This window comes from Hippocampus bargibanti, linkage group LG03 (assembly GCF_051943395.1).
Source record: "Hippocampus bargibanti isolate YZ-2025 linkage group LG03, ASM5194339v1, whole genome shotgun sequence".
Lineage (NCBI taxonomy): Eukaryota > Metazoa > Chordata > Actinopteri > Syngnathiformes > Syngnathidae > Hippocampus > Hippocampus bargibanti.
This window is the reverse complement of record NC_142736.1, coordinates 6,260,001-6,280,000: the sequence shown is the minus strand read 5'-3', so window position 1 is coordinate 6,280,000 and position 20,000 is coordinate 6,260,001. Positions and strand designations below refer to the sequence as shown.

Here is a 20,000-nt window from a genome sequence, read left to right as displayed (position 1 = left end):
CGAAGTACCACACAACTTTATTTGTGCTCAATACCCCATCTATATTGTCACAAAACTGTCATGGGTGGTACTACTAATACTGCACAATAATAATAATAATAAATTTTGTTTGTAAGCTCCCTTCCAGACACTCAGGGTCACTTGACAGTCACAGGATAAGAACAATAAAAACACAGATAAAATTATAAACAATAAAAGAAGACTTTAATCTATCCAGAAAACGGTATTTTAAATAGGTGGGTTTTGAAATGGCATTTGAATGTGGGAAGAGAATCAATGTTACGGATGTTGCGTGGAAGTTAGTTCAAGTGCTTGGGAGCAGAGCAGCTGAAAGCTCTGCACCCCATCGTGCTGAGACGGGCAGAGGTACCCGAACATGACAGAAAGTCTTTCAATAGTTATATGCCATGTCCTGGTTTGTTGTATTTGTTTGTTATTTCAATACTACTGCAGCCTGACAAACTCATTGTGTAGTTTACATACTTGGCCAATTAAGATGATTTTCATTCTTCTAATGTTGAGGCAGTTTACTTGAAAAAAGTTTCTTCCATACCTTTGATTGATGCAAATAGATTGATGTTGAACGTGTAGGGATCTTCATGTTGGAGGTAGGGGAGTGGCTGTGGATCCTGTAAAAAATATTTTGGGTGGAGGAAGGCATGGGGAGTGCACAGAAATGTAAATTATATGCCATGCATAAAAATAGTCATTCTTGAAACAAATACCACTACACGTAGTAGTAAAAACATCCAATCTGCACCAAAATGTCACATCATCCATTCATTTATTGCAATTTCAACACTGCTTATCCCGTAAAGGGTCGCAGGGATTGCTAGAGCCTGCCTCAGGTGACTTTTGGGCAGAGAGTGTGGGGAGGAAGACAAGAGAGCGAAAAAGAAAGAGAGAAGGGGTAGAGAGAGAGGGAGAGAAAGAGAGAGAAAAGGAAGAAAGGGAAGATGACGGAAGTACAACAGAGCATCATATACCATATGTAATCAACTCTTCTCACAAAAAGTGAGTCTGCCCCTGTAACATAAGTGACTCTACCCATGTAGTGTTCACAAGTCCCATTTTATATTGGTGCTGCCCCGCAAATTAGCATTTACTCAGAAGTAAATTTTTTAAACTACCTACTGGGGGTTAAATTTGCTCTGGTTTAAGCGGTTTTCAGAGGCCATACCGGTATAAATTTGTATGTCTGAACGCTGAACAGGGGGCAACCCATAGCTACACTGGAGTAAAAGTTGCGGTGTAAATACCCCTAATGTAGACGAAACTTTACACCTGATGAAACCTCATCAAACTATTGGCGTAAGGAGTGTAATGCAACTTGGGTGAATTGTGATCGAGGTGCAGGCAGATACTGTATGCCCTTAGTGATGTGGACATGTGACGAATGTTGCTGTATCTTCTCCATCTTTTCCATTCGGATTTTCCCTTCAGGGGTCGCCACAGCAAATCAATGTCCTCCCACTAACCTTGTTTTGTGCATCCTCTTCTCTCACACCAGCTACCTTCATGTCATCTTTGACAACATCCATAAACCTCCTCTTTGGTCTTCCTGTCGGTCTCCTGCCTGGCAGTTCAAGGTTCAGCATCCATCTCCCGATATAGTCACTCTCCCTAGTCTGGACATGTCCAAACCACCTCAGTCTGGCCTCTCTGACTTTCTCTCCAAAGCCTCTAATATGAGTAGTCCCTCTAATGCACTCATTCCTGATGCTATCCAACCTGGTCAGTCCCAAAGAAAACCTAAACATCTTCAGCTCTGCTACCTCCCAGCTCTGCTTCCTGTCTTTTCTTCAGTGGCACTGTCTCCAGTCCAAACATCATGGCTAGTCTCACCACCGTTTTATACAACTTATCTTTCATCCTAGCTGAAACCCTTCTATCACACATAACACCTGACATTTTTCTCCAGCTGTTCCACCCTGCCTGGACACGCTTCTTCACCTCTTTTCCACACTCTCCATTGCTCTCGACAGTTGACCCCAAGCACTTAAAATCCCCCACCTTCTTTATCTCTTCTCCCTGTAGCATCACTCTTGCACTTGGATCACTCTCATTTACACACATATATTCCGTCTTGCTGCGACTGATCTTCATTCCTCTCCTTTCCAAGGCATACCTCCACATCTCTAGTTTCTCCGCCACCTATTCCCGCTACAGATCACAATGTCATTTGCAAACATCATGGTCCAAGGAGATTCTTGTCTAACATCCTCTGTCAGCCTGTCCATCACCATAGCGAATAAGAAGGGGCTCAGAGCTGACCCCTGGTGGAGGCCCACCTCCACCTTGAATTCCTCCACCACACCGACAGCACACCTCATAGCTGTCTTACAGTCATGACTCCATCACTCCAGACTTCCTCATGCAATACCACAGCTCTTCTCTGGGCACCCTGTCAGACGCTTTCTCCAGATCTACAAAGACACAATGCAATTCCTTCTGATGATGATGATGAATGTTGCTGTATCCATTATGAAAATAGCATACATCAGATATTTAGAACCATTGTAGAAATTAATGTATCATCATCATCATCATCATCATCATCATCATCATCATCATCATCATCTCATCTCATTTTCCGTACGGCTTATTCCTCATTAGGGTCGTGGGGGTTGCTGGAGCCTATCTCAGCTGTCTTTGGGTACGAGGCGGGGGACACCCTGAATTGGTTGCCAGCCAATCACAGGGCACACAAAGACGTACAACAGTCACTCTCACACTCACACCTAGGGACAATTTGGAGTGGTCAATCTGCCTGTCATGCATGTTTTTGGAGTGTGGGAGGAAACCGGAGGACCCGGAGAAAACCCACGCGGGTCCGGGGAGAACATGCAAACTCCACACAGGGAGGCCGGACCGAGACGCGAACCGGCGACCTCTGCACTGTGAAGCCGGTGTGCTAACCACTTGTTTAAACACAATTATTATTATTATTATTATTATTATTATTATTATTATTATTATTATTATTATTATTATGCCTGGTTTCAATGGTGAACTCACAGTCCAGAGGTGCAGGGATTGATTCGGCCTCTGACTGTGTGAGTGTGGACCGGTGTGGAGTTTGCATGTTACTGTTCTCTCCTAGATTCCAGGTTAAAAAAAACATACATTGTCGTGAGGTATGAACGTGAGAGCAGATCTTCGCTCGTCTTTGTGTGCCCCGCAATTGGCTGGCAACCAGTTCAGGGTGACCGCACCTACTGCCCAAAAACAGCTGAGAAAGGCTCTGGCATGTCCCGCGGACCTTTTGAGGATTAACGGGTCAGAAAATTGATGGATTATTATGATTGTCATTATTTTTATATGATTATGATAATTTCACAACCACTCTTGTGGCTGTGTGTGTGACGCAGCTCTCATCTTGGAAGGCCAAGTGCACGATGAGCAGTAGTAATTTGTGATCGCGTGATCAACCACTGCTTGTGGTTCCTTCCAAACATATTCATTTGCACGCTTGCACCTCCTGCATGGACTCCAGAAAATCAGTTTCTGTTTGGGCCATGTTGAATATAATGTGAACACATTGAATTTAAAAGGAATGAGCGCTTCTTCGATTAGCTGCAAAGCAAGATGGATGTTTTCACAGCCATACTGGCATTAAAAAAAGCATTAACGAAAATACCAACACTTGATGTTGCCCGCACATTCTCACAGTTTGTCCGTGCAATGCATCAAACATACGCTGAGCATGAATATTGAGCCTCTAGTCTAGTGCATAGGTGTCAAACTCATTTTTTTTTTTTTGCCGCAGGCCACATTGTTGGGGTCCGTTATGAATTTGGAGAACCCATTAGAATGTTTAATCCTCTCCACATATTGCATATAGAGCGATCAACAAATTAATTAATCGATGAGAAGGTTTCTTCAGCCGTCGTCAGCGAACTAAAGTCTGACTGGTCGTATTGGCCCCATTTATATATCCCTAATGTCCAGACCTAGTGGCGCCGGACACAGCTATGATAGGTCCCTACTCTCAGGTTGGGGGGGACGCGGGACCCCCCCCTGTGGCCCCACTGATTGTTCCTACAGGGCGGGGTCCCGCGTCCCCCCCAACCTGAGAGTAGGGACCTATCATAGCTGTGTCCGGCGCCACTAGGTCTGGACATTAGGGATATATAAATGGGGCCGATACGACCAGTCAGACTTTAGTTCGCTGACGAAGTCTCTTGGATAGGAGGCGAAACGTCCGAAACCTTCACTTTTGTACAGATGACGGCTGAAGAAACCTTCTCATCGATGGACCACTCCTGTACGACTGAGAGCTTACACAGACGAAACAAATTAATTAATAACAAGTTTTCAAATTTGAAGTAAAAAATAATTACTGTTATTGTGGTTTACATGGCACAATTCGAAATTTTAGTTTGGACTTTGCCAAGCATTATGGCACTTGTCACACTTAATTTGCTTTCGCGGGCCGAATAAAATGATGTGGCGGGATAGATTTGGCACCAGGGCCTTGACTTTGACACCTGTGCTCTCGTGGTTGCATCTATGGTTGTGACCTGAATGGGGTTTGGCTCCACAAAGGGTAACAAGGCCTCAATGGGAACCACCCAAGATGAGATGGTTGTTCCGAAGTTCTTCCCCAGGAATGGACCCAAAGGAACATACTCCCAAGCTTGGATGTCCCGAGCTGAAAGAGATAAAACATGGGCATAAGTGTCGATAATTTTGTCCCTTCACCCAGAATTTTGTGCTCTTCTGACTGCTGTCATATGTAAGATCGCTTGGCAGTGTGGTGATCAATAGAAAGTGACTGCACTTTGACCTGTTATGTGTAAACCATCAAAGCTGCCTGAATATGTGCTACCCATAAAATAAAAGGATTTCCTTTGATTTATGTGACTTTTGCATGCACATACAGGCACAATTTTAGCATTTAAGGCCTTAAACAGCTTTGCAATTCGCAGATCAAATGCCTTATCATCTAGGGGAGTGAGACTGATTATTAATTTCCATCCATCCATTTTCGAATGTGCTTATCCCCAAAAATGTGGCGGGGCATACTGGAGACTATCACAGCTGTCTTTGGGCAGCATCTGAATAAGTTGCCAACCATTTGCACTCAGACTTCGGAATAATTTAGAATGTTCTTTAACATGCCATTTGTGGATAGGGAATGTGAGAAGAAACCAGAGTGAAAATAGACGCATGGGTAAAACATGGTGAGAATAGCAAAATAATTTCTCCTAAGAAACATGGAACTAGAAATGATGACCTAACCAATTGAACACCCATTGACAATTTAAAGGACAAGCTGTGTCCATAATTTGTAAAACCACTTCAATGAGCATATTTTGTGTACGATTGTACACTGTATATAGCTATATTTTACATTTTAAGACAAGCGCTGAATATTCAGGAAGTCTTGTTTTCGAGTTGGTGACGTTTCCTGACGTGACGTCACGTCAAGAACGGCCCTGCCGAGAAAGCGACACACAATGCCTTTTGGGTACTTTATTTGGTCTGAAAACATCGTGTTGATCCGTGTTGATGGCAAAATTATAAGGAAAACACCTACATAACGCGATGGTGAATCGTTGTGTGTTGCACCAAGACTACTATTTGAAATTAGTTGACACAATTTCCCAGCAGACAAATCAGCCCATGTCCAACGGAGCTTGGGCACCTTCTTATGCATTTTCTGTGACGTTACATTGGAGACCTAATGGCTCGAATTGATACGCAAGTACTTCTTTAATCGATTGCAAACATTTATGCTTTCCTCTTTAGAACTATTTTAATCATATTCATAACGGGATGAGTAACAAGAAAGCATCTTCTCCGAATCTGAAGCCATCGTTTTGATTCTAGATGACGTCCTGGCGTGATGTCACGAACAAGTGGGCGGGACCTTCTGAAACTCGCCATTTCCGGGGTCATTTTGAAGTAGTTATGGGACACTTTAAGTCATTTTTATTGGTGTTTTGCATTTGACTAAAAATATCAGCCTGTGTGTTTTGGGTATTTTAGATGCTATAAAACGTTTTTTGGATGTCAGTTAGGAAAAGAAAAAAATTGTGTCGGTTGTCCTTTAAGAGTCAAAAAAATCATTTGTTTATGTATTCATTTATTTGGCATGTTGGTTTTCTCTCGAAATTACTCTGTCTTTTGCTGGCTGTATGTCTGTTTGTGATGTAGGCAGTGAGAGACTGGCCAGGGTCAATTTCAAACATAACCTTCTGCACTGAGGCGAAGGTCCTAACCAGTCGACTAATGTGCCGACAATATATGCTTATTGTCTTGTAAATTATGTTTTGCCATCATAGTCAGGCTCGGTAGTCGAGTGGTGAGCATGCCGACTTCACAGTGCAGAGGTGGTGAGTTCAAAACCCGCTCTGCCTCCCTATGTGGAATTTGCAGGTTCTCCCTGGGAACGCACAGGTTTTCTCCGGGTCCTTTGATTTCCTCCCACATTACAAATACATGCATGGAAGGGTGATTGAACACTCTAAATCAGGAGTGTCAAACACATTTTTTTTTGTCACGAACGACCTTGTAGTTACGATTTCTTCTCATGGGCCGTTATGAATTTGGGGAAACAAATTAGAATGTTTCACCTCCTCCACATATTAAATACAGAACGCACAACAAATTAATGAATATCTAATTGTAACATCTGAAGTAGAGAATAATGCTTAAAACTTATTGTGGCATACAGCCATGTAAATTGAATGACTAAAGTACAAATGAACACAAAAATAAGAAATGCATCAGGGTTGTCGATTACAGAGTTGGAAATACAGTAAATGACTTTGTTTGGGGACCTTTCTTCAGACTCTGTTTATCGTTGACTTGGAGACTGTTTACCCCAAAGCAAGATAGTTACAGATATATACAGTGAGACCTCAACTTACGAACTTAATTGGTTCCCAGACAGAGTGTGTAAGGCGAAAAGTGTGTATCTCAAAAAAAAAAAAAATCCCATACGATATCACATATAATAAATGTGATATTGTATTGTAATGAAAGAAATACACTGAATTGTATCATAAAGTCACTTTATTTACAATTGTGATGGTCATTTATGGATTGATGGAATGGCGTTGGAGGTCGAAGGTCAAAGGGAATTGCTGTTTGGAAAGAGGTGCATTACATGAGGACTGTAATTAAAGAAATAAACTGTGCTGTAAAATAAAGTTTTATTTACCTTTTTGATGGTCGTTGATGGCTTATGGAAGGAGAGTCACCTTCCATAAGGACTGTTGGTAACTTAACCTCTGGTGCTGTTCGGTCGTGTGCTTCCGCCGAAGATCACTCCGCCAGCCGTGGTGGGTGTGTATTATGAAAATAGTGCTTATTATAAGGTTTAATTTTCATAAATTGGATGTTTGTAAGACGAAAAGTTTGTAAGTTAAGGTGTTTGTAAGTTGAGGTCTCACTGTATATCCATAAAAATGCCCGAATTTGTTCCAAGACCACCCCATCAAATATAGATAGTTGTGCACCATGTAAAAAAAAGAATGGAGTCAAGAATAAAATCAAAGGTTATTTAACTTTTAACTGCATCCTTTAGGATTTTTTGGGGGTAGTGGTGGGGATAAATTCAATAGAAACGGCTCACTGCACTGCCATCACCACCAACGTAGTTAATGCATTTTACCCTTTCATGCTCCCTGTAATCTTAAAGAGTTTGATGTTTCTCTTTATTTGTAAGTAGGTTCGTTGTCAGATCTTCCAGGCAGATGATGCGCAGAGCTTGATCGTGGTGTGGAGTCGAGCAAGTCGTGCTGTGAAACTCCGTGCTATGCTGAGCAGGTCTTTGCGAGCGGTGCGTCTGTCTGGGTCTGAGTCCGAGATGAGTCTGAATCTCCCTGTCCCACGACAGCTGCTTTTATACCATTTTCAAGCCTGTGATATGCGTCAGGGTGAGACGCACATGAAGGAGATCAAGGAATTGAAAGACATTAAAAGCCACAGGGCTCCCCTCCTGGATCCGAAGTCGGGGAAGGCGACGCAGGAAAAAACGAGCTGGACGCGCTCAGAAGAGCCGGTAGGAGGCGAGACGTTCTGGGAAATGCACACATCTGCCGCTCCGGGTCATTCGGCCACACGGAGAGGCCAGGCACGAAAAAGGTTGATCACCGGACACGGGGGACGTCGTTGGTGGGGTGGCCGACGTCGATGTTCGGGAGTACGGCAACGTGTGCTCTACGACTGCCGGTTTGAGTTGGTCGATGGAGACTGTATCCTCGCGGCCGTTGATTTGAATCCGGAACGTCTTCTCACGGCGGGAGAGGACGGGATACGGGCCATCGTAAGGGGGCTGGAGGGGCTTACGCACCCGATCACACCGCAGGAAGGCATGCGTACATGTTAGGAGTGCGGGATCCACGTGCGTCGGCTGGTACGATGTTCGCGGTGACTGGGGCCACAGAGCCAGCGCAAACTGCCGGAGGCGGGTGAGCAGATCATTGACGTCAGCAGTCGTAGGGTCGGTTGAGCAGCTCACCAGGCAGGCGTAAACTGGTGCCATATACCAGCTCCGCTGGAGTCGAGTTGATGTCGGGCTTTAGCGTGGAGCGGATGCCCAGCAACACCAGAGGCAGGTTATCCACCCAGTGTTCGGCATTGTTGGCATACATTAGGGAGGCCTTCAGTTGACGATGGAGGCGTTCCACCATGCCGTTCGCAGCTGCGTGGTAGGCAGTCGTCCGGTTTCGTTGACATCCCAGAAAATTATATTCAAATAGTATAGCAAATAGTATAGCATATACAAATAGTGCAGACTCGAACTGGGCTCCACGATCGGTGGTGATGGTCTCCGGTGACCCAAAGCGGGCGACCCAATGTTGGAGGAAGGCACCGACAACAGCTTCAGACCCGCAGTCGGACAAGGGAAGGGCTTCGCACCATCGGGTGAAGCGGTCAACGCAAGTCAACAAGTACCGAAAGCCACGGGAGGGGGGGAAGGGGTCCGACAAGATCTATGTGGACGTGACTGAACCGGGCGTCCGGCGTGTAAAAAATTCCCATGGGTGACTTCGTATGGCGCTGGACCTTTGAGCGTTGACACCGTAGACAGCCGCGCACCCAGTCTCGCACGTATCTTTGCAGTCCCTTCCAGGAAAACCTTTTCGCCAGCATCTTGGTCGTGCCACGAATTCCAGGATGAGAAAGACTGTGCAGAGAGTCGAACACCTTTCACCGGAAGGAGTCGGGAACCAGTGGTCGAGGGACGCCGTCGGACTGGACACACAGGATTGTGCAGCCAGAGTTATGGAGAGGGACAGCGATGATGTTGGAATCGTTGGCATGGTTGGCCAGACATTCTCGTACCTGAGCTGCTGCCATCTCATCGTAGTCAAGACCGTCGGGAAACTGGATCGCGTTGATCTCAACTCGAGAAAGGGCATCTGCGACCTCCTTCTGAGCCCCCTGGACGTGGCGAAACTCAAAGTCAAATTGCGAGAGGTAGTCCAAGTGCCTAACTTCTGGCTCCAGGTACTTTGTTCGACGCCGAGGGGATGGCGGAGAGGAGTGGCTTGTGGTCGGTATAGATGATGACGCGTCCAACCTCGATGAAGTGCCAGAAGTGCTTCACGCTGAGACAGTCTACTATCGTCCCAGTTCCAAAGAAGCCAGCACCCTCGGGATTGAACGACTATAGACCTGTCGCTCTGACGTCTGTGGTCATGAAGTCCTTTGAACGCCTCGAGCTGAACCACCTAAAGAACATCACCGGACCTCTGTTAGATCCTCTTCAGTTTGCCTACCGGGCAAACAGGTCGGACTGCACCACATCCTCGACCACCTTGACAACACAGGAACCTACGCAAGGATCCTGTTTGTGGACTACAGCTCTGCGTTCAATACCATCATCCCAGAACTCCTCATCCCCAAACTTCTCCAGCTTGGTGTGTCCCCCACGATCTGCCAGTGGACCCTCAGCTTCCTGACAGGACGGACACAACAGGTCAGACTGGGAAATATATCATCCACAACACGAACCACGAGCACTGGAGCCCCGCAGGGATGCGTCCTCTCTCCATTGCTCTTCTCTCTCTACACGAACGACTGCAGCTCAACGCACCCAGCTGTCAAATTCATAAAGTTCGCAGACGAAACCACGGTCATCGGTCTCATCAAAGACGGCGACGAGTCTGCGTACCGACAACAAGTGGAGCAGCTGGAGCTCTGGTGCAGCCGTCACAACTTGGAGCTGAACACGCTCAAGACAGTTGAGATGATCGTGGACTTCAGGAAACATCCATCACCACAGTTACCCCTCACACTATCCAACTGCCTTGTGTCAACCGTTGAGACCTTCAAGTTCCTGGGAATCACAGTCTCCCAGGACATGAAGTGGGAGGTCAACACCAACTCTATTCTGAAAAAGGCCCAACAGAGAATGTACTTCCTGAGGCTGCTAAAGAAGCATGGCCTGCCACAGGAGGTGCTGCAACATTTCTACACGGCTGTCATCGAATCCATCCTGTGTTCTTCCATCACCGTTTGGTTCGGGGCCGCCACAAAAATGGACAAAATCCGACTTCAACGGACAGTTAGGACGGCGGAAAAAAATCATTGGCACCGCCCTACCCACTCTCGAGGACTTGCACACTGCAAGAATCCGAACAAGGGCGCGGAAAATCCTACTGGACCCTGCGCACCCTGCCCACCACCTTTTCCAGCTACTCCCCTCAGGCAGGCGCTACCGATCCATGCGCACCAAATCCAGCAGACATTTAAACAGCTTCTTCCCCCAAGCCATTAACTCTTTGAACTCTTCAACAGTAGCCAAAATGGAACTGTATAGTGCCACTTAGCAGTTTTTTTTACGACGATACTAGTGCAGCGTGTTCTACCGGAAACAAATTCCTTGTGTGTTCTACATACTTGGCAATAAAGATGATTCTGATTCTGATTCTGATTCTGATTCTGATAGACACCAAGAAGTTCCCGGCCAAAGGTGGAGTATCGGCGTTCGGCCGGCTGGAGGGCCTTGGAGAAAAAAGCGATGGGTCGACAGTCACCATTGAGGCCGTTGTGGAGAACCGCACCGATTGCAACCGTGGAGGCGTCAACCATGAGAGACAACTGACCATCGGGGCTTGGGTGGGCTAGGAGTGTTGCATCGGCCACGAGATCCTTCAGCCGTTGAAAAGCCTTCAATTGCTCGGAGGAGAGGTCGACGGGAACGTGCTTCTTCCTATTGCCAGTCAGCGAGTTTAGTGGCAGGGCAACCTCGGCACAGTTCGGGATGTAGCGTCGGTAGAAGTTTACCATCCCGAGGAATCGTTGTAATTGGGTTACCGTCTTGGGTGTGGGAAAGTCATGAATGGCCTGCACCTTGCCGGGTAGAGGGCGTACTCCTTTGCCATCGACTAGGTGACCAAGGAACTTTACCATGGATTGGCCAAAAACGCACTTGTCGGAGTTGACGACCAGGCCGTGCTCGTCCAGACGCTTGAAGACCGTTTCCAGGTGCTGCAGGTGCTCGTCTTGGGAGTTGCTGGCGATGAAGATGTCATCGATGTAGGCACAACAGAAGTCAAGACCGCGCAGGACAGAGTCGATGAAGCGTTGAAAAGTCTGAGCGGCGTTCCGGAGGCCAAATGGCATGCGGAGGAACTCAAACGAGCCAAATGGGGTGGTGACGGCCGTCTTCGAAACATCCTCTTTCGCGACAGGGATCTGTTGGTAGGCTCTCACCAGATCGATGGTGGAGAACACCGTTTGTCCGAGGAGGAATGACACACAGTCGTGGATGTGAGGAAGAGGATAGCGGTCAGGAACTGTGACAAAATTCAGTGCTCAAAAGTCACCACAGGGACGCCAGTCGCCTGCCTTCGCCTTGGGGACCATGTGCAGCGGGGAGGCCCATTTGCTGTCCAATGGACGGATAACACCAAGCTGAAGCATGTGGTTGAATTCGGCTTCAGCAATCCGTTGTTTTGCCGGGGCAAGGCGGCGAAAACGTTGAAACTTTGTGGGACCAGTGGTCACAATGTGGTGAACAACGTCGGGAGCAGGTAGGGTCGTCCGACTGGGGTTGGTCAGGTCGGGGAATCGTCAAAGGAGCGTGAGAAATAGAGAAGATGAAGGAGATGGTACATGCGAGAGATGAAGAAGCGCAGGTTTGCCCGTCCTACCATGCACGGACAGGCCGGTCGTCTCATCAGTCAACCTCTTCCTGCGGATGTTGACGGACAGATCAAACCTGTGCAGGAAGTTCGCGCCAAGGATGGGGTGAGGAACATCGCAATGGTGAAGATAAAAGGGAAGGAGCGACGTAGGCCCAAGTCGAGGTTGAGAAACCGTGGGCCATACGTCTTAATGGTGGTGCCGTTGGCAGCTTGCAGGGACACTCCAGCGTCGGCGTTCCAGCGCTCCGCAGGGGAAGGTGGCAGAACGCTGATGTCAGCAGCCGAGTCCACCATGAATCGTCTTCCCGATGTGCGGTCGCAGACATAAATGATGTGGTTGGTTGTGGAGGCGCCAGGCAAGTGGGAAGCCGTGTTCACTCCCTGGCTGGGCCGTTTCCCGACCTCTTGCACGGCTCACTGCATCGTTTGGCCCGGTCACCCCAATATTGGTGGTACCAGCACAGGTCGGGGTCCGCGCTGGATGGGTTCCGGTTGCTGCTTGGGCTGCGCTCTCGAATGGGGCGGCATCCGCGACTACGGCGGCGCTCTCGACTGTGGCTGCATTGCCAGATTTCCGTTCGCAGGGCACGCATCTCGTCGACAAGCAGTTGCAGAGCATCAGTCGAGGGCCCTGGCGTCAGAGGACGCTGCATGGCAGAAACGGTAGGCTGCCCCGCGTACGCCTCCGCAACTTTGTCGGCGAGGGCGGCCAACTCCTGCAAGGTAGAGTCGGGTGGTGTGGTTGCCAGGGCTGCTTGGATCCTCGGGGGCAGCTTCTCTATGAAGACATGCCGCAGTAAAGTCTGGTCCTTGAGGCTGTTGCCCGTCACCGTCTCGAGGCGTTGCAGGAGCTGGGAGGGCCGGCTGTCCCCCAGCTCGACGTCATGCCTCAAGGCTACATACCTGGTCTCTTTCCATTCGGAGAGTTGATTGGGCTGAGGAGGAGGGAAAAAAAATGCTCCTGGCTGGCTCGCCAATAAAGAGTTTGATGTTTCTCTTTATTTGTAAGTAGGTTCGTTGTCAGATCTTCCAGGCAGATGATGCACAGAGCTTGATCGTGGCGTGGAGTCAAGCAAGTCGTGCTGTGAAACTCCGTGCGATGCTGAGCAGGTCTCTGCGAGCGGTGCGTCTATCTGGGTCTGAGTCCGAGATGAGTCTGAATCTCCCTGTCCCACGACAGCTGCTTTTATACCATTTTCAAGCCTGTGATATGTGTCAGGGTGAGACGCACATCAAGGAGATCAAGGAATTGAAAGACATTAAAGCTTAAAGCTGCGGTGCGCACCGGTGACGCCACAACCTCACAACACAATAAGCCCGCCACTATCATAACTGCTCTCCCTGAAAGGGTTAAAGTTGGACAAGTGATCATTGAGCAGATGTTCTTACCACTCCAATCATTCATGAGTACCATGCCGAAGATGTGTTCATGGGCTTTCTCAATGGGGATTGGCTCCCCAAGCAAATTCCCCCCTCCAGTGAAGAAAGCCTACGCACAACAGAAATATATATATACAGTTTATTGACGTTTATTGACAGAAATATTGACATTTCAATGAATTATTCATTGTCGCTTTAGCGATCGATTTACAATCATGCATGTGATAAGATGAGAAAAAGCTAAAATCACCATCTCCAGTTCGATGTCCAATTGCTTTGATGAGCCAAAGACAGGGGGTTTTGCTGCAACAAAGCAAGGAAACATTGGGGTAAATTGTCAAAGTCAAAGTCAGCTTTATTGTCAAATATGCTAATATGCATGACATACAGCACAGACGAAATTAATGTCCTCTCGGACATTATATTACAATGTGGCTAAATAAGACATACAATAGAAAACAGACCATACATGTAATTTCTGAATGTAAAGTGAGGTAGTGACGTATGTAAAGTGAAGTAGTGACATATGTAAAGTGAGGTAGTGTCGTGTGTGAAGTGACGTAATGTAGTAGTGCAAAAACAAACAACAAAAAAAGGGTTGAAGTGAGGTCTTGCAGGAAAAAAACGAGAACGAAGAATAAATAAATAAAGATATTGTGACTCATTTATGTGTTTTAAAACATTTCACCTTTGGATAATTTCTTGCAATGTACAAGCCCAATTTCAATGAAGTGGGGACATAGTGATCAAGCAAAAAATAAAAAAAAATATCAGTTTTTAATTTAAGGGCGGCCCGGTAGTCGAGTGGTTAGCACACCGGCATCACAGTGCAGAGGTCGCCGGTTCGCGTCCCGGTCCGGCCTCCCTGTGTGGAGTTTGCATGTTCTCCCCGGACCCGCGTGGGTTTTCTCCGGGTCCTCCGGTTTCCTCCCACACTCCAAAAACATGCATGGCCGGCAGATTGACCACTCCAAATTGTCCATAGGTGTGAGTGTGAGAGTGACTGTTGTATGTCTTTGTGTGCCCTGCGATTGGCTGGCAACCAATTCAGGGTGTCCCCCGCCTCGTGCCCGAAGACAGCTGAGATAGGCTCCAGCAACCCCCGCGACCCTAATGAGGAATAAGCGGTACGGAAAATGAGATGAGATGAGATGAGTTTTTAATTTATATTTTACAATGTAAACGCAGCTGATACATTTGTTTAGGACTGCTATCCCATAGTTGACCAGCAGATGACTGTGCATTATTTCCTTGACATTACGTTGGGTTGTTGTCACTTCCGGTACAGGTTTTACTTTCCACACTTCATATTTAAGTTTCATTTTACTGAGAAGACGGCGAGAATGGACGTGCTTTATCGCTGTATTGTTGAGCAAGCAAAAGATAAAAAGGACAAAGACCTTCTATTTCAGACAGAAAGCGGGCAAAGTGGTTTGTACGATTTTATTGTATACGGTTTATTTCATTGATGTAAAGTCCAAATGTTTATGTGTCAATAAGAGCTATATTTTTATACTTGTTTGTAGTTCTACGGTGATGGTGAAGGTGGTGTGAAATCATATTAAAGAATTAACAATCAGTACAAAGAACCGAAGTCCTCTGTTTCGAATGGAAGCACAAACAAGACGCCCTCACTTCATGGGACTTGGATCTGAATAATTTTCCCACATTAACAACATAACTGCCCAAGTCAGATTTTGAAAAAAAGTCAGTTATGATACGCATCCATTTTCTCATCCATTTATCCTCACAAGGGTTGTATCATGCTGGAAACTGTCATGCTGTCTTTGAGTACAAACACCTATTCATTCACAGTCACAATTGAGATGGACAATGTCAAGCATTCAATCAGTCTGCCATGCATGTTTTTGGAATGTGGAAGGAAACCGAAGTACCACGTGGGCCCGAGGAGAACACACAAAGTAAAGAGCCCTGAATACAAATTTATGATCTCTGCACTGTGACATGGATGTGCTAACCAGTTTACCACGGCCATTTGTGTTATTAATGTAACAATTTAATCCTCTGAAGATGGAGGACACGGATTCGCTGTGGCGACCCCTTGAAGGGAAAAGCCGAAAGGAAAAGAAGAAGAAGAATGTAACAATGTCTTCTTCTTTTCCTTTTCGGCTTTTCCCTTCAGGGGTCGCCACAGCGAATCAATGTCCTCCATCTATCCCGGTTTTGTGTATCCTCTTCTCTCACACCAGCTACCTCTATGTCCTCTTTGACCACATCCATAAACCTCCTCTTCGGTCTTCCTCTTGGTCTCCTGCCTGGCAGTTCAGGCCCAGCATCCTTCTCCCGATATAGTCACTCTATCTCCTCTGGACATGTCCAAACCATCTCAGTCTGGCCTCTCTGACTTTCTCTCCAAAGCCTCTAATATGAGTTGTCCCTCTAATGTAAGAATGTAACAATTAAATCCTATCATATTATTCAAACTTTGGAATTGACTTCCTCCCAACATTCGTAACATCAATTATCTTCCCATATTCAAGTCCCATCTCAAAACCCACCTATTTAAAATTGCATTTTATGTGTAGCTCTCTCTCTCGTTTCGATTTATAATATATTTTATTTATTGCATTCTATTTGTGATTGTATTTTATTTATTATAGTACCTATGCTTCTCTGTGACTGTAAAGTGTTCTTGAGAGCTTTGAAAGGCACTTAAAATGTAATGTATTATTATTATTATTATTATTATTATTATTATTATTATTATTATTATTATTATTAGTATTATTATTATTATTATTATTATATTTCAAAATAAACATTTGGTCAACATCCATCAGTGTAATGAATTTCAAGTTGTCCACTGTGAACTTACTCGGATCGGGTCTCATTTGACCCATGGGACGACGAATAGGTGTGCCAGAAATAACCACTGATGATGCCCGACCATGATATCCCACAGGAAGCCTCAACCTGCAAAAAAATAATAGGCCAAGTAAGAGATCAACATGTTCTAACGTTTTTTATCATAGTCATAATGACCTGAAGGACATCCATCCATCAATTTTATAATCATCACAGTATATATGTGCATGTTAGAACCTATTCCAACTATCTTTGGCAGGCTGCGTGGTACATGGGCCACCGTGAACTGGTTGGCAGGGCACGTGGAGACAAACAACCATTAGTGCTCACAATCACACATAGGGAATTTAGAGTGTTCAATAACCCTGCCATATATGTTCTTGGAATGTGGGAGTAAACCAGATTGCCCAGAGAAAACCCACACAGCCACGAGGAAAACATGTAAGCTCCCCACAGGAAGACCAGAGCTGCCATGGAATCCTGTGCCGCCCATTTGAGGGACATTTCTTCTAAAATACGAGAAGGGATGGTTACAGTGCACACGACTGTGCTAGAAAATGAGCATCATCTTTATCAATAAAATGAAGTTGAACTATGTCATTACAGAGCAAATCATTGATGCAAAGAGTGCCTAGCAGTTGGTTTCACCCAATCCTTATTCTCCATCTGTAATTGCCTGCTGATGGTGTATTAATATTAGTTTACCAGTTTGGCATGAGAGCATTTTCCTTTCCCCGAAACATGATGCCAACATTAGTTGCATGATCCCTGGATGAATAGAAGTCAGTGTAATCACCTGTTTTAAAAGACAAAACAAAATATTCCAAACAATGACACCAATGCAAAAAATCAAGTGTAACATCGACTTACAAACAGGCTATAAAATGGAACATTCAAAGGACAACCGACGCCTCAGGACAAGTTGTGTCCATAATTTGTAAAATCACTTCAAATGACTTCTCCTGACCGTATTTTACAAAGATTCCACGGAATATAGCTATATTTTACGTTTTAAGACTCGCGCTGAATATTCAGGAAGTCCTGTTTTCGAGTTGATGACGATTTCTGACGTGACGTCACGTCAGGAACGCCCCTGACCGAGAAAGCGACACACAATGCATTTTGGATACTTTGTTTGGTCTGAAAACTTCGTGTTGATCCATGTTGATGGCGAAATTAGAAGGAAAACACATAAATAACACGATGGTGAATCGTTGTGTGTTGCACCAAAACTACTACAGTAAAGTCTCGTTATATCGATATCGGATATATCGATAGTCCCGGTTATATCGATACTATTTCTATGCACGCACGGAAAAATTACATGCAAACCGGGTCGGATATATCGATAGTCCCGGTTATATCGATATTTTTTCGGACTCCCTTGAATATCGATATAACGAGACTTTACTGTATTTGATACTAGTTGACATAATTTCCCAACAGACAAATCAGCCCATTTCCAACGGAGCTTAGGCACCGTCTTATGCATTTTCTGAGACGCTACATTGGAGTCCTGATGGCTCGAATTGAGATGCGAGTACTTCTTTAATCGATTGCAAACATTTATGCTTTCCTCTTTAGAACTAATCATATTCATAACTGGATGAGTAACTACAAAGCATCTTCTCCGAATCTGAAGCCATTTTTTTATTCTAGAGCAAGGCGAAGACGTCCTGGCGTGATGTCACAAACAAGCGGGCGGGACCTTCTGAAACACAATTTCCGGGGTCATTTTGAAGTAGTTTTGGGACACTTTTCTCATTTTTATTGGTGTTTTGCATTTGACTATAAATATCAGCCTGCGCGTTTTGGGTATTTTAGATGCTATAAAACGGTTTTTTTTTTTTTATGTCAGTTAGGAAACAAAAAATGGTGTCGGTTGTCCTTGAAAGCAATAATTGTTTTTTGTTTACAATTTGGATCAATTGGATTAGAAGAGCCTTTTCTTCTCATAATAGAATGAAACACTGTAGCCGAGTACTAAAAGTGTTCATGCATGAGGTCCTCATAACATCCTTACAGCCATGTCATTTTGGCAGCTCCGTCATTACACAGTAATTATCATCAATATCAGGCTTGACGCAAAGTCTGATCCTTTAGTTCATGACATATTAGATCTATACAATTTTGCCAACTGATTACTTATGTTCTCTTTCAATTTAATCAACATCTATTTGGATGATAAACTTCCACAGAAAGAATTACAGGCAACTCTGTGAGAGGACACATTTTATCAGGAGCCGTGGGAACTGCAGTCAATTATGAACATTGATCATATACAACAAACACATTTTCATTTCACGAAATCTAACTTTTTTTTTGAGTTTGTTAGAATTTGTTTTGTGCATTTGAGTGTGGACCGACCAATATCTGCAGGAAGATGCATTTTGGCTGCGCTCTGTGGGACAAAAGCTCTGCAGACACAAAAGAAAAACAAGTGAGAGGAAAACCACAGTGGAAAAAAATGAGCAACAACAAAGCAATTGTTTTCACATTGGTAGGAAACGCAAATGGTAAAAAAAGAATTAATGAATATGAAAGGATAACACTTGAAACTTCTCTTTGCATATACTGTGGCAGTCAAAGACGGAACGGCAAATGTCAATTCAGCATCCCCACTTGTAGTCTGGAAAATTCTATTTGATGCAGTGCTGACAGAGATGAGACGAAAACTGGAAATTAACTCATTCACTGCCATTCCCGAATTTATTCGGGAATTGAAAAGCATGACGTGGAGAGCCATTCCCGAATTTTTTCGGGCTTTGTTTTTTCTTGCGGGGGTGGGGGCGCGTTTCAAGCTTCGGCCAGACCTCTGACAATGTTTTTCCCACCCACAAAGAAGCAGCATTTACCTTTTGTACAGTCACACCCACTTTCAATGCAGATAACTCTACAACCAAGTAAGCTCTAAATTGTTAGGGTCGTCATAATTAATGAAGCAAAAGTAAGAACAAAAAGATTGTTTAATCTTTGGGACGGCACAAAATGTAACTGCTGACCCCCATAGGGGCAGGCAGCCTGAGGGGAGAAGAGTGAAGAGAGGAGAGAGGGAAGACATGGTTGGGAGAGTTTTTTGTAAAAACGGACAGGATGTGACATCATGACAGGAAGTCCGAGAAAATAAAACGACGTGTAAGAAAATAGAATAGATGTTTAAAATGTGTTTGTATAGTGAATTGCCTTAACAGAAATAAAACATGAAAGAAGAAAGTCTGAGGTCTCTTACACTGCAATGAATGTTAGTGCAGTCCTAAAACTCAATATTAGGCGACAAAAACCCTGGCACAGGAGTCGATACATATTTGCATATCATCTGGCAGTGAATATGTTCAATACAAAATGATTAATCACGTCAATCATTTGGGCAGATGAACATTATTATTATTATTATTATTATTATTATTATTATTATTATTATTATTATTATTATTATATTTTGCTAGCTATTTGCTATCTATTAGCTATCTGGCTGACGAGCTAGCTATCTAGCTGGCTATGTATTAGCTATCGAGCTGGTTGGCTATCGAGCTAGGTATCTGTTGGCTATCAATTGGCGAACTAGCTAGCTTTTTATCTCTTCGAGTGACTTCCGTGTTGAGTGAACGCTGTGACTGTAAAGTGACATTGAGAGTTTTTAAAGGCTCTTATAAATTAAATGTATTATTTTTATAATTATTATAC

At 44.9% G+C, this 20,000-nt stretch overlaps 1 protein-coding gene across 1 annotated transcript in view; it reads right to left on the bottom strand.

The window, feature by feature from the left end:
• Positions 1–20,000, bottom strand: part of fah (fumarylacetoacetate hydrolase (fumarylacetoacetase)) — a 28,755-nt gene that overhangs the window by 6,570 nt on the left and 2,185 nt on the right. The window contains exons 4-10 of the mRNA XM_088991756.1: positions 18,684–18,733; positions 17,022–17,112; positions 16,327–16,424; positions 13,741–13,793; positions 13,500–13,599; positions 4,524–4,654; positions 554–629 (exon numbers count right to left, since the gene is read on the bottom strand). Coding sequence (XP_088847882.1) covers positions 554–629; positions 4,524–4,654; positions 13,500–13,599; positions 13,741–13,793; positions 16,327–16,424; positions 17,022–17,112; positions 18,684–18,733 — 599 coding nt within the window. The remainder of the gene's footprint in view (positions 1–553; positions 630–4,523; positions 4,655–13,499; positions 13,600–13,740; positions 13,794–16,326; positions 16,425–17,021; positions 17,113–18,683; positions 18,734–20,000) is intronic.